This window comes from Scylla paramamosain, chromosome 1, assembly GCF_035594125.1.
Source record: "Scylla paramamosain isolate STU-SP2022 chromosome 1, ASM3559412v1, whole genome shotgun sequence".
In the NCBI taxonomy this organism is placed as follows: Eukaryota; Metazoa; Arthropoda; class Malacostraca; order Decapoda; family Portunidae; genus Scylla; species Scylla paramamosain.
Window position 1 is genome coordinate 19677253 of NC_087151.1, and position 15052 is coordinate 19692304.

Consider the following 15052-nt stretch of genomic DNA (forward strand, 5'->3'; position numbering starts at 1 on the left):
AGTTTTAATTTACCAATGCATATAAATCACTGGATCAAAGGCATACATACTTATATACTAATATTAATAAGCTACTTGATTAATAAACTTAACATATACACAAGCAGGCAAAAATATACTAGATTAGTTCCCTTTATATAGGTTCACTTTATATATATATATATATATATATATATATATATATATATATATATATATATATATATATATATATATATATATATATATATATATATATATATATATATATATATATATATATATATATATATATATATATATATTATACTGCTGATGAGCATATATATATATGCTCATCAGCAGTATGCTTTAAGTGGATTTCAAATAATATGAGTAGTATAGTCACATAAGGAGGATATTATTACTTATAGTTTTAATTTACCAATGCATATAAATCACTGGATCAAAGGCATACATACTTATATACTAATATTAATAAGCTACTTGATTAATAAACTTAACATATACACAAGCAGGCAAAAATATATTTGTAAACTAAAAAAAAAAATTAACAAATTAAAATGAATTAATTGATAGATAATTTTTTGTAATGCTGAAAAAAAGTATGAAATATTGCAATTTTAAGCTCCCCCTGCCACATTTTTTTGCCAACACTTAGTAGAAGTATTAGCAAAATCTTAGGCTTAATGTGTAGTTTTACATTTTCTGTTGGGGATGGAGCCTAAGAAGTCATGACCAATCAGTTAGGTAGCAAAAGACTGACTGTTGATTGTTTCATACACTCTTGACTGCCATGATGCCAACAGAAGTTCAGACTTTCATTTAATTTACAATCTGTAGCAAGGTTATAACATGGAATCCAGATACATGTTGCAATATTTAGAATTGTGTCATATTGCTACTTGATCAAAAATATACACTAAACTCACAAATAATTAGTTTATCCAGTGGTATATGAAAACTTTCCTTGACTGTTCTTGACTGCCCTCATTCATATGAGAGAGTCTGATCCTTCTTGTCATTTGGGACATGAACAATATATATATATATATATATATATATATATATATATATATATATATATATATATATATATATATATATATATATATATATATATATATATATATATATATATTGTATTACAGTATTTCTACTAAAGTAGTATTAAAGACTAATATATGTATAAAAAAGTTTTATATTTATGGAAGTATAATCATTCTGGTGTTTTTGTCATTGTACAGACAAAGAAAGCTCATTAAAATTTATGGAAATGGATGTTCTACTTGGGCATAGGTTGTTAATCTAGGTAACATCTCTCTCCTGTTGCAATAGAAGAAGAGAAAACTTATGTTTCCGAATTCCCCCACAGGAATAAAAAAAATAAGGAGAGATTGTTAAGGGCCAAAAAAACAAAATTAAATGTGCTGATATACAAATTTTGGTGAATCCCTAATGCAACTGTATAGGATACAAAATAAATGGAAGAAAAGTATTCAGCATCCATCAACGGGAAGATTAGATTCAAAGCCATTTGTGTCAATCACCAGTCACTATCATTCTCTTCACTAAATTCACTGAATTTGTTCATACTTCTGTGAGGAAAACTATATTTTTTTATGTCTCTTCTACAGTTAATTTTCTTCAACTTCTTAGTGTGTCCCCTTGTACCCTGTGTGTCTAAATTTATAAAACCTTCTTTGTCCACATTTTCTACACCGTTTATCATTCTATAGATGTTTATTAAATCCCCTCTCTCTCTCCTATTTTCAGGGGTAGGAATTTCCAACATTCTCAATCTCTCTCTTCATAGGTCGACCTACTCAACTCCAGAACCATCTTAGTGAGTGCTCTTTATGCTCTTTCTAATTTTATAATATTCCTCTTTATATGAGGAGACCACACCACTACCAAATATTTCAATCTTGGTCTTATCATGGAAATCAACAACTTTTCATCATTCCTTCATCTAAATGTGAAAATCCCATTCTTATTTTTTTTTTTTTAACAAATTCATAATCTCTCTAGTAATTTTATCAATGTTTCTGTCTGGAGTCAAATTTTCAGTAACTGTTACTCCCACATCCATTTCCTTTTTTGATTTCTGTAACTTCACACCATCCATCTCATAGTGATATTATATTCTTTTCTTACTCTTACCAAACTCCATTACTTTACATTTACTTAAATTTAATTTAATTTGCCAAGATTTACTCCATCTATTTATCTTATTTAAATCATCTTGCAGTGCCATACAGTCATTTACATTTACTACCCTTATCAGCTTAGCATCATCTGCAAATAAGTTCATATAACTATTTCTTCATTTATGTCATTAACATAAATTACAAACATTACACTGTATAACAATGAAAAAAAAAAACGGAAATGAGACTATCCTTTTCTAGAGTTATTTTATGCGTAGATTACGAATATAACATCCGTTTCTTTCTGTGACTCTCCAGTTCTTCGTAAATAGCAGTGCCCACAATGTCTATCTGAACGGTATTTTTTGTTGCTTTTACCCAATGAGTGGAGGCTATTCATAGATGGATCCCTTTACAGCATAAAAGCAGTTCTGTTGCACATTGGGAACACCATGCCTTCAGTTCCAGTTGCTTACTCAGTCATTTTAAGAGAGACATATGAGAACCTTGCTTTTATTCTAGACCGCATAAGTTACAAAGAGCATGAGTGGTTAATTTGTGCAGACTTGAAAGTAGTAGCCATACTTAATGGGCTACAAACTTGATACACCAAATTTATGTGCTTTCTTTGCAAGTGGGACAGTAGGGCCAGATCAGAACATTATATACGCTCAGAATGGCCATCTCGGGAATCTATGATGCTTGGATGCCATAATGTAATTCATGAGCCACTAGTTAAGAAGGAGAAAATCATTTTGCCACCACTGCATATAAAACTAGGCCTAATGAAGCAATTTACCAAAGCACTGCAACATAACAAGCCATGTTTCCAGTATCTCAAAGGGATCTTCCCTAAAATTAGTGATGCCAAGATTAAAGAGGGTATATTTGTAGGCCCTCAGATTCGCAAGCTTATAAATGATGAGGACTTTGAGGCGACAATGGATGAACCTGAGCTAGTGGCCTGGCATGCATTCAAAGATGTATGCAAAGGGCTTCTGGGAAAGCACCAAGAGTCCCAGCGAGAGCGTAAAGTGGAGAGGCTAATCAAATGCTACCAAGATCTCGGATGCAATATGTCACTGAAGATACACTTTCTTCATTCTCATCTGTCCTTCTTCCCAGAGAACGCAGCAGATGTGAGTGATGAACATGGAGAGAGGTTCCATCAAGATATAGCGTCAATGGAAAACAGGTACAAGGGAAAATGGAGCCCTGCTATGCTGGCTGACTTCTGTTGGAACCTGAAGCGTGACACGCCTGAGACGTCTTATAAAAGAAGTAAATACTAGATTGTAGGTTAATACATTATATAAAGCTAACAAACATTATATATTAATTAAATAAATACAATGAAGACATTTAATCTGACTTTGGGAGCAAAATACATTTATGGAATCTTGGAAATCTCTATTAATTGCATAATTATTAAAACAGCGATTTACAAAAAATTGTGACGTGGCATGAAATTTTTGTTATCAAATTTGAATTCAGCACACTGAACTTCATAATAAAATGCACATGAGAACTGTTTTCTTCTTAACCCTGAAATTTGTTGTACAGTGAATTATTGGTCCCAACACTGACCTCTGTGGGACACCACTAGCTACTTTCAGCCAAGAGGTATTACTGTTTTCATCTCTCTGTCATCCAGATAATCCTCAATCCACTCCAATAGTCTTCCACCAATTTTTCCATATTTTATTTTTTTTTTATCTTCCATAGCAATCTTTGGTGTGATACTTTGTCAAACACTTTCTTCAAGTCAAAGTAGACACCTTCCACCCATCCATCTCTCTCCTGCACAATACCAATTACCCTTGAATAAAGAGACGATGGAGGTTCATGGATGGATGAATGGATGGTTCATGGAGCATGATCTTCCCCTCCTAAATCCAAATTGACAATTTACCAAAACTTTATCTCTTTCCAAGTGTCCCATCCATCTTTCCTTTATTGTTCTTTTGCATAGTTTTCCTACAACACTAATCAAGGACACTGGTTTATAATTTAGTGGGTTTTCCTTATTTCCTCCTTTGAATATTGATGTAGTATTTGCTCTCTTCCAATTTTTCAAGTACTCTTCCTTGTGATAGTGATGTCATTGCTAGACTGAATTTTATCTGCCAGGTGTTCTCAACATTCCTTCAATATCCAGTTTGATATTCCATCTGGACCAGTTGCTTTATTTACATCAAGTTCTTCCATCATCTTAAGTATTTCCTCATAACTGATTGGGACTGTATATTCCTCACCAACTTATCCCTTCCAGCATCAGACTCCCGTTCCACAGTAAATACCATTCTAAAACTATTGTTCATAACCTCTGCCATGTCCTGTGCATCCTCATTGATTTTTCCTTCAACTTTCAATCTTGATACACCTTCCTTCAAGGGAAGGTATATGTGTGTTTGTGTGCATGTGTATATATAGTGGAACCTTGGACAAATAAGTTTTTGAACAAAATTTTGAACTCATTATTGTTTCAATTGTGGTATCATAATTCAGTTCTAGAACAAAGTTACTTCATTTCGGTTATTAAAGACTTAGCAAAAGCTGTCATTTATTACTAATTTATCGTTTCTATAAATATTTACACCGTTTTTATGTGTATATATGTAAGACAGTAATTCAATGTTTGAAATACGTTAAATCTGATCCCGTTGAAAAGCCTCAATGTAAACAAACAGTTTTCGGCACTCAGGAGCTATCCCGAGTCACCTGCGGCTCTCTTGATGACCCACAACGTCATCACTACTGCATTTTTTCCCAGAAGCTGTTCCCAGTAGCAAGATGTCTAAGTGTTAATGATCATCTTCATTTTGGCAGTAAGTGGGTTGTTCCTTTCTGTGTCCTTTTGTAAGGCTTCTTTCACTAGATCGGTGCCAAAGAGAATACCTGCATGGTTTAAACAGTATCCTCTAATGAGTTCTGTGTCATTAAGTTCATTCAATACATCCTTTCTTGATGAATAATTTGTGAGCTAAAGATGTTGTGAAGCAGCCATCTTGGCTGTGGGAGTGTCTGTCATAAGCCACTAAGACAGGGTAGACAGGTGTCTAGGAATGGATTAATCCATTCTGCATTGATTTCTATGGGGAAAAGAGTTTTGGTTTTTGAACATTTTGGATTTCGAATGGCATTCAGGAATAGAGTGTGTTCTAGAACCAAGGTCCACTGTATATATATATATATATATATATATATATATATATATATATATATATATATATATATATATATATATATATATATATATATATATAATATATATATATCCCCTGTTATCTACGGTTTCACTTTTACATGGATTGCTGCTAACCATAAGTTCAAATAATGGAGGAAGCCATAAGAGACAACTTAACAGTATTGATCCATTTTTCTTTATCTTTTTTTTATAGTTAATTGATAAATAAAATGTTTGTAACCATGTATCATATTTTGTGATGTGTAACAAACAATTTTTCACAAAAGAAATGTCCAAAGAGTTACCCCTGCATGGTATACACTGAAAGTACAAAATTAATTCATTTATTGGTTTATTTTTTGTCCTGTCCAATAATGACTGTAAACTTGCCTTTATGATTCTTTGCTGTCCATAGTTATGCTTATAATGTTGCCATAGAATATAAAGTGAACAGATAATCACTATAAAAAATGAAAAAAAAATTATAGAGCTTCTCTGCCAACCTAGCCTGGCTGCTATTTCCATTGTTTTGTATGATGCAGTTACTGTACACTGTTGCCAAATGAAGCAGTATAAGCTACGCAAAAAAAAAAAAATAAATAAAAAAAAAAAAAAAAGTACCTACATCATCACTCTTGTCTAACCCCTAAAAGGACCAGAGATGGCTATAGCTGCATTACCAGGCGAGGACCGGAGGCAGTTATAACTACTTTGTGACTTTTACAGTAAACTTCGCTACTTTTTGTCAATCTTTTTATTTCAGGGGGTTGTAGAATTGTGAATTCTGTGTTAAATTGGCTATGTTCAACTTGTATCTCCTCCCTTATCTCCTGATCAATTTATTTAATTCAAAAAGCATTTTAATCAGGAAGAACAGGAGAACAATGTCTACTGTTGTTTTTTCTTGTACAATACTATTTTTTTGTTCGATGAAAAAATGAAAAAAAAATTTATTCAAATATTTGTCAAAAATCAAAATAAATTCCAAAGAAAAATTTTGATAACAGATTTTGTTTGCCTCTCATAGTTTCAAAAGCTGCAGTAGCCCATATATGTGTAACAGGAATAACAACAGAGATAATTTTTATATGCCAAAAATCTGCCATTTTGAGATATCAAATGATAAATTCAAAGGGGAAACTATAATTTACCTATTGCAGCTAGGGACTTGAAATTCACATGATATATATACATCAGAATATAATGAAAAAGCAGACATAGTTTAATTTAGTTATTGGTTTTGTACACAATCCTAAAGCAATTCATGACCACGTTTAATTACCATAGGGGGGGAAAGAATTTTGTTGTTTTGCCATATTTCTAATTGAAAAAACAGTGTTTCACCGTTTAAAATAAATAAAATATTAGTGCAAAAGATATACGATGCAGATATATTGATTATTTGCTGGATTTCCGAAAAAAAATAATTATATATTTTTATTTTTTCATTGATAATTCCAAGAAATATAGTTAGATCTAAAAATTTCCTGTTCTTTTTGTTGTATGCAGAGAGAGAGAGAACCATAGATTTTCATAGGAGACTAAAGAAAAACGGGTATGTCAGAAAAATATGGGAAAAAAAAGGGAAAAAAAAACTCATACATGTCTCACAGCACGTGAAACTGAAATTTTGTGTGGAAGACCTCATTTTTTATAAGGGAAAAGATTTTTTTTATCAAAACATTGCATGTATCAAAAGAAGTGAGAAAAAATGCAGAAAATTACAAAGGAAAAAAAATTATCAGGTCCGGATCCTACAATCCTCTCTTCAGTTTGATAATACTTTGAGCTAGTTAGGCTAAACTCTATCACTACCCTGTTCTCATCATGGTTAAATGCAGTAATAGTGATTCTGATGAATCTGATTCCTTGCTTGCTCCCTCCTATCCTTGGATCTCAATTGGCCAAATGTATTACCTGCTCACACACACTCAACCATTTGCTTCATGTCTTAGTGAGAGTGCAACATAGTGAGAACTTGATAAAACCACTTAGCAAGTATGAAGAGAGGTCAGGGCACCTGTTTTCATTAAGCACTAACCATATGCAGTCAGGGAAAATGAACGCATGACAGGCAAGTGACTCATTCTCTTCAAAAGTCTCTTCTCTTCATCTCGCCTTCTATCCATAACCACTGCATGTTGAGACATCTGGATGATATTGATAGAAAGAGGAAGACATGATGCTGAGAACAAAGTCTATTTCATTTTCCCTTCCATTACAGGCTAAGATTAGGATGTGTGTGAATACAGGCTGGTTGTTTGAGCTGGAGGGCTGGTTCTAGCAGGACAAAAATCACCACCACTGCTGGTCCTTAAGGGATTAAAGCTGGTTCTCATTGGTCAAATTCTGACAAAATGTCATCAGATTCGTCAGCAGCAGACACCAAGATGGTGCCATTTACCAAGAATTCACAGCACCTATGTGTTGGTTTCTTGTTGCAGGAATGAGGTTAATTACCAGGAAGAAAAAAAACAGGTACCGTCAAGTAAACCAATTCTAGCATAATATGAAGCTCAATGTGTTCCTTGTGTTGTTTACAGTGGCCATATGAACTTCTTCCAGCCCTCAGTCTTACCCAGGGACACTGTTCCCCAACAAGAAGCTGGTCATCACTTGCATCCAACCTTACCCCATATAAGAAAAAAAAAAAAAAAATCACCAAGATCTGATTGTTACTAGTGAACAGAGAATATAAAACTGCATCAGTAAATATAATTGAAAAGTCACTTCTTCTAGTGATGTTTTCTAAATATTTACTAAGCATTTCAAGCAATATATTTTTTCTCAAATTGTTGTCTTAAAATTTATAGTGCACATTATACGCAGGAATGCATTACATGCTGCATAATACAGTACATGCAGTTTTCTTTACTTAAACAAGGTTTATGGGGCTCAGGGGTGTTCTTTAGTGGGGGCATTAATTTTATACAGATTTTTCCTTACCCATGGTGTGTCTGTTACCTAACCCTCGTGGATAGTGAGGGATGACTGTGAATGTGTGTGAGTATATATATATATATATATATATATATATATATATATATATATATATATATATATATATATATATATATATATATATATATATATATATATATATATATATATAGTCAGTGACATTCGCGATTAGAACTCTTGCTGACATGAGCGTCACATTGCACAAACTGACAACTTGTTCCTTGGTCTGAAAAAAATCTGCCGGGAGAAAATAACTACATGGCAACTTAGGTTTGTCTCATATGTTTTTGAAAACAGAACAACAAATTCAGTGTTTGACATACTGACATAAGGGAAAGTTATCTTTCATGACCTTTCCTTGCTTTGGCTAACAAAACAGTTGTGTTTGTTTTAAACAAAGTTGTCTACTGAGGTGATGCCGGGGGAAAAATACAGGCCATGATTACATAATATGAATGTAAGAGTTTCAATAGAATGGTGAAAAGAATAGAAAACAAAAGCCGTGTAACTATTGGCAGCGTAAAGACTGAGTGCACTGATGAAACAATGAAATGCTGAGGGATGTAAGGATGTGTCTCACCACAAACATGGTTTAATGGTCTCCTTCACTCTACAGAACCAAGAGCTCTGTTGACCATTCTATTTTGTGTGCCTCTCTAGCAATGTCAGTATCTCTGCACTTGTACTGTGTTTTCCTACATTATTTTGTGACTGTTTTTGCAGTGTTTTGACTTTACTTTGGTAAAACTATGGCCTGTATTATGAAGAAGCCTTGAAAGGAAGGAGCTAAGAAGATGATTACAATTAAGACAAAGAGGATTATGAAGAAGCATGAATGAGATGCGTGCATGATCACTGTTTGTTATTTCTTAGCTCGGGACAGTAATTTGTTTAAATAATAACAATTTTTAAAATGACTTATATTTCTTGGTTGATAAAAAAAAATTTGAAGTCTTTCCAGTAGTTCTCATGGGGAAAATTGATTTAGTTTATGGGTAAATTGGACTATGAGTCCTTTCCAGAAAAGGATTATACTTGCAATCCAAGGTAATACAGTAATATATATATATATATATATATATATATATATATATATATATATATATATATATATATATATATATATATATATATATATATATATATATATATATATACACACACACACACACACACACACACACACACACACACACACTATATTCATATGTTTCATAACTGAGGCACAGGTACATTATCAATTGTTGCTGTAGAGACAACACTGGTCTTGACACTTCCTGCTTCATACTTGCACATTACAGAAAACATTTCACCTCCAAGCCTGAAAGAAAAGAATAGAAAAAAAAAGGTATTTTAAACACTTATTCTCCATTCCAAAGCATTCAAGCTGACCTGAGAAATGGACAGAAACAATTATTAACAAAGTGATAAGACAGACAAGAGATATCTGGAAGTTACATTCAAAATATAAAGGAGCTGGTAGATAATGAAAAGGGGAGAATAGATGTTAAGTGAATATAATATGCTGTGAGAGAGTGCTTATAAATACGAATAAACATGTGTATATGTATGCATTTTCAGCAACTTCTTTGAAAAATATCAGTCTGGTTTAGAAAAGAGATAGTAGGCAGTTGGTGAACTTGATGATATAAATACCGTATTTGATGGCTTATCAGATGCATGGGCAAAAAAAAAAAAAGTAAATAAGTGGGTTTAGGCTCTGAATATGAAGTGAAGGGTTTCACCTGACATTTGAAATCCTCTCATATTTATTCAGATTCTTAATGGATTGCAAAATTTTTCATTTAAAACTTTAATATTTGCTAGGACCTATCAACACTGGTCCTTAGATCAATCTGGCTGTGAGATGTAAACAAATATGGTGTAGGCAGTGACACTGTCAAGAGCCCAGAGGGGTAATAAAGTTTGTACATCATATTTCTTTATGATCATTCTACACGTAATCCTAGTTGTAATATTTTGGTACAAAGTACAGTAAAATCCCTCTTATCCGGCATCAACGGGACTGCCGACATGCCAGATACTTGAATAGAAGTGAAATTATGTTCACAATCACTACTCTACACGCATCTTACCATAACAAAGATCAGCTGATCTTAATCAGCAGCTGATCTGATCAGCTGCTTAAGTGTAAGCACAACATGCTTCCTCTTTTCTACAACTTTAGGCATGATGAAGGCGTCAGGCGATAAACAGTGCATATATATATATATATATATATATATATATATATATATATATATATATATATATATATATATATATATATATATATAAACACAGTGCAGTGGGCCGCGGGTGGCACGAAGCAGTGCGCTCTGGTGGCGAGGGGACAAAGTATGCCTCGCGCGGGAATTTTAATAAATTTTATGAGTACACATTGATTTTTTCTTGATTTTAAGGCTCAGGGAAAAATGTACCGGATACTTGAAGCTGCCGGATACTCGAATGCTGGATGAGAGGGATTTTACTGTATAAGGTTGTGTGAAAATAGATTTACCTTGTTCTTTAGAACGTATTTTTATTTGAAATATTCAATACATTTCTAAAACAAGAGAAAGTGTGAAAATAAATTTGTTTTATCCGTCATGAAATAGTATGATTGTAGTTTTTTTTATTCAAATTCAAATCCATGAAAATAAGTTTGTTCTATTTATGTCATACCTCAAAAAATAATGACATCATACTAAGGAACACAGTGAATCTTGCATGTGTCACCAGGTTTGGTGCGTAACTGACTGTGTGTTTGTTTTGGTACGTGCCAAAAAGCATCATCACTTAATTTCTTCCTGACTGGTGCTATTTTATGTGAATTACTGGTAAGTATGATCTGTTATACATTGTTACCTTGCCAAAAAGAGTTGTTTTTGCAGTGTAGAAGCAAGAGGCCACTGAAGGTGCTTTGTGGTCTCCAATGCCACTTGACAGGTACTCCGGGACAGGATGTTGTCATAGACTTACCACAAGCCCCTGCCCCAAAGCTGAACCTTGGCCTTATAAGACGCAGGCTCATTTTGACTTTTTTGGGAAAAAAAAGGTGCGTCTTATAAACCATCAAATATGGTATAAAAGGAGCATTTATCTGAGTCAGACAAATCTAATGAATGATGATTCACTCAAATAGTTGCAGCAAAATTCTATATACAGTTGATAAAAGAGAACTTGCCTTTGAGCTAGCCACCTGTTTTTGATAACTGCTAGCTTAAGAGAGTCACAGGTGAAAGAGGTCAGTAGGTTGGTGTGAATGGCTCTTCCCATGCCCTCCACAACTACAAGATCGCACTGCCATTTGACGAGCTCATCCACAAGTGAAAGGGGAAGCCGACTGAAGTGAGACATCAAGTCCATTCCATAAAGAATAAAAATAGTAAGTTTAATAAAGTTTGATAAATCAACTTGTAATGAGAAAACAGTTTTGTAGGTTTTTGTATATTTAGCTATGTTATTTTCCTGCCAAACTCTCTTACCTGAGATCCAAGCATGGTGAAGCTTGACCAGATTCTCGCACACATAGGGTTCCTGCCTCAAGGTGTTCATGCATGATGGGACACACAAGAGCAACTTGTTTCATCACCATAATGAGCTCCTCTGCTGTGACATCATTTAGTGCTGGCTTACTATTGGCACACAGTACAACCTGAAATATCATTGACTTTTAGGATACTGTTGTTCTTGAAACTTTATCGTAGTTATCAGCAATAACAATTACATCTACACTAATCAGAGCATAAAGGAAAAAAATCCATCTCTACCTAAAAGGGAAATAATAACTCAAAAAGAAGAAAACTTCCCATTTCAATAAGAACATCATTACTGAATCAAAGAGGTTAATCTTACCCTGGTACCTCGTATGAGCAGTTCTCGAGCAAAAGGCATTATCCCAAGGACAACATCACAGCCAGAATTGTCCAGGAAGATAATGGCACATTTGTAGGGACCCTGCTGTTGCCTATTCAACCAGTCATCTAGGTCATCATGAAGCCATGGACGCTCTGAACAAATCAGCAAAATATCACTGATGATATTTAGGAAAAAGAATAACAAATAAGCAAATACCATATTTGCTGGAGTATTAGACACACTTCCTGCATAAGATGCACCCCTATTTTACAAGAATGTTTTGTGGAAAAAAAATTTATTATGTTTCATCATAAACTTATGAATAAAAATTATAGTGTGTGTGTGTGTGTGTGTGTGTGTGTGTGTGTGTGTGTGTGTGTGTGTGTGTGTGTGTGTGTGTGTGTGTGTGTGTGTGTGTGTGTGTAAGAGGGCCACTGGTCAAGGGCAACAAAAATGCTTAATAAAAAGAAAGGCCCACTTAATGCCAGTTCCCATAGAGACATCAGATAAAAAAAAAGCATCTTGAAACCTCCCTCTTGAAAGAGATGAAGTCATAGCAAGGAGGAAATACAAAAGAAGGCAGGGAGTTCTAGACTTTACCAGAGAAAGGGATGAATGATTGAGAATGCTGGTTAACTCTTGCATTAGAGAGGTGGACAGAATAGGGATGAGAGAAAAAAGAAAATCTTGTGCAACCAGGCTGCATGATTTGCAGTTAGCATAATCAGAAGGGCAGTCAGCATGAAAATAGTGGTAGAAGATAGCAAGAGATGCAACACTGCCATTATGAGAGAGAGCTTGAAAACCATCAATTAAAGGAGAGTTGATAAGATGAAAACCTTTTGATTCCACCCTCTCTAATATAGCAGTGTGAGTGGAAACCCATCTCCCCTTATACACATGAAGCAAACACCATAAATGAAGAGATAAAACCCCTGTACAGACTTAGTATCTGGGATGGGGGAGGGATGAGAAAAACTGGCAGACAACACTGAATACTTAACTTTATAGAAGCTGCTCTAGCTGGAGATGAGATATGAAGTTTCCAGTTTAGATTATAAATAAAGGACAGACTGAGGATGTTCAGTGTAGAAGAGGGGAGCAATTGAGTGTCACTGAAGAAGAGGGGAGAGATTGCTGCTGGAAGGTTGTGTCAAGTTGATAGATGGAGGAATTGAGTTTTAAAGGCACTGAACAATACCAAGTTTGCTCTGCCCCAGTAAGAAACTTTAAAGAGGTCAGAAGTCAGGGGTTCTGTGGTTTCCCTGCTTGAACTGTTTACTTCCTAAAGGGTTGGACCTCTACAAAAAGACATAGAAAAGTGCAGGGTGGTATCATCAGTGTAGGAGTGGATAGGACAAGAAGTTTGGTTTAGAAGATCACTGATGAATAATAGAATGAGAGTGGGTGCCAAAAAGTTATGCAGTGCTGTGGTTGTGCAGTACTACCATCATATCTAAAACTGCATGTGTGCTCTCTCTCTCTTATTAATGGTTGATCCATGTCCCTCATTCTTGTATATTTCATAATATGCTGTGTTAGTAAGTGATTTTGTACAAGTTCTAGTAATCTGTTATTCCACTGGTATTCATAATTTGTTTACTCTGCATTTACTCTAGTCTTTATCACAGTTAAAATCTCCAGGTAATATTAGTCTTTTGCATTTTTCTTCCATATTTTGAAGCATAGCTTTTGTGGCTTCCTCAGTTAGGTCTTCTGATTCAGTGCATTCTTGAATCTTCCAAGCTCTTGTCCTTGGAGGCATATATGTTACTACCATTATTTTTTCTTCTAGTGTTACTATCTCAATAGCAATTAATTCAACTTTGTTTAATATGTCAAACTCAACTTCTTTTACTTTTAAGTCTTTACTGGTCAATATTATGACTTCTCTGTATCTATGTTCTCTATCTGTTCTCATTATCTCATAAACATTCAAGTCTAATGTAACATCTGATAATGATGATTTTAGTTTAGTCTCAGTGAGGCATATTATTTGAGGTTTGTCCTTTTTTATTTTATCCTTAAGTTCACTTATCTTAAATACCAAACTATCAACATTTATGCACATAATTTTTTTGACTTTTTATTTTTGTATACATTTGTGTGTGTGTGAATTAACAAGTGAGATGAGGAATATTGGGTGGATGTTGTGGTGTTAGCTGTGCTAGCTAGTGGTGACGTATCTGAAGCTTGCTCACAACTCTGATTTTGGCTTGCAGTGCAAAGCAAAAAAATCAATTGAGAGACAGCTCGTAACTCAGAAGACTTGTAAATTGGTGCACTTGTAGGCCAAGGTACCACTGTATATACACACACTCACACACTAGGACCATGCCTAACATGGTTAATATGTGCCGCAAACATGCCGTGTTAGGTAAAATAAAAAATAAATAAATAATAAAAAAAAACAAAAATAAATGGATCCTATGGAGAAAATTCTAACTGGTTCCAGTTTCCCATACTTCAATTATTTTTCCACCTAAACCTATCCCCAGGCACTCACAACATAAGCAATGACTGTCTTTATGAATGTAACTTTGTGTATGCAATATGCAATAAATTACTGTTAAATGGTTGTTATATGGCACAATAAATAGGACTCACCTGGACTCCTACCACTATTTGTAGGAACACTCCTGAACTGGCTCAACACTATGTATTGAAAAAATCACTTCAGCCATAACACATAGTATTTTTTTACAAGAGTATGAGAAAAAACACACAAAGAAAACAAAACACTTTATTCTGAGTCTTCAGTAATCACCCTCACTCCCAAAATCTTCAAAATTAAAGCTGAAGACCTCATCTTCATCTTCTTGAGTGGCCAAGATTTGTTCAAGTTCTTCCTCTTCATTGAGGGGTGGGGGACTGTCTGCTACGGGTGCACTGAAATAGGCAGTGATGAGTGCCT

General features: G+C 34.2%; 1 protein-coding gene across 5 annotated transcripts in view; it reads right to left on the reverse strand.

Moving 5' to 3' along the window:
• Window positions 1-377: 377 nt before the first annotated feature.
• Window positions 378-15052, reverse strand: part of LOC135101928 (4'-phosphopantetheine phosphatase-like) — a 332938-nt gene continuing 318263 nt past the window's right edge. For all 5 annotated transcript variants that reach the window (XM_064006329.1, XM_064006310.1, XM_064006318.1 and 2 more), the window contains 4 exons: window positions 12136-12290; window positions 11766-11935; window positions 11465-11623; window positions 378-9598 (listed from right to left, as the gene is read on the reverse strand). In XM_064006329.1, coding sequence (XP_063862399.1) covers window positions 9490-9598; window positions 11465-11623; window positions 11766-11935; window positions 12136-12290 — 593 coding nt within the window. In that variant the 3' untranslated portion in view covers window positions 378-9489. The remainder of the gene's footprint in view (window positions 9599-11464; window positions 11624-11765; window positions 11936-12135; window positions 12291-15052) is intronic.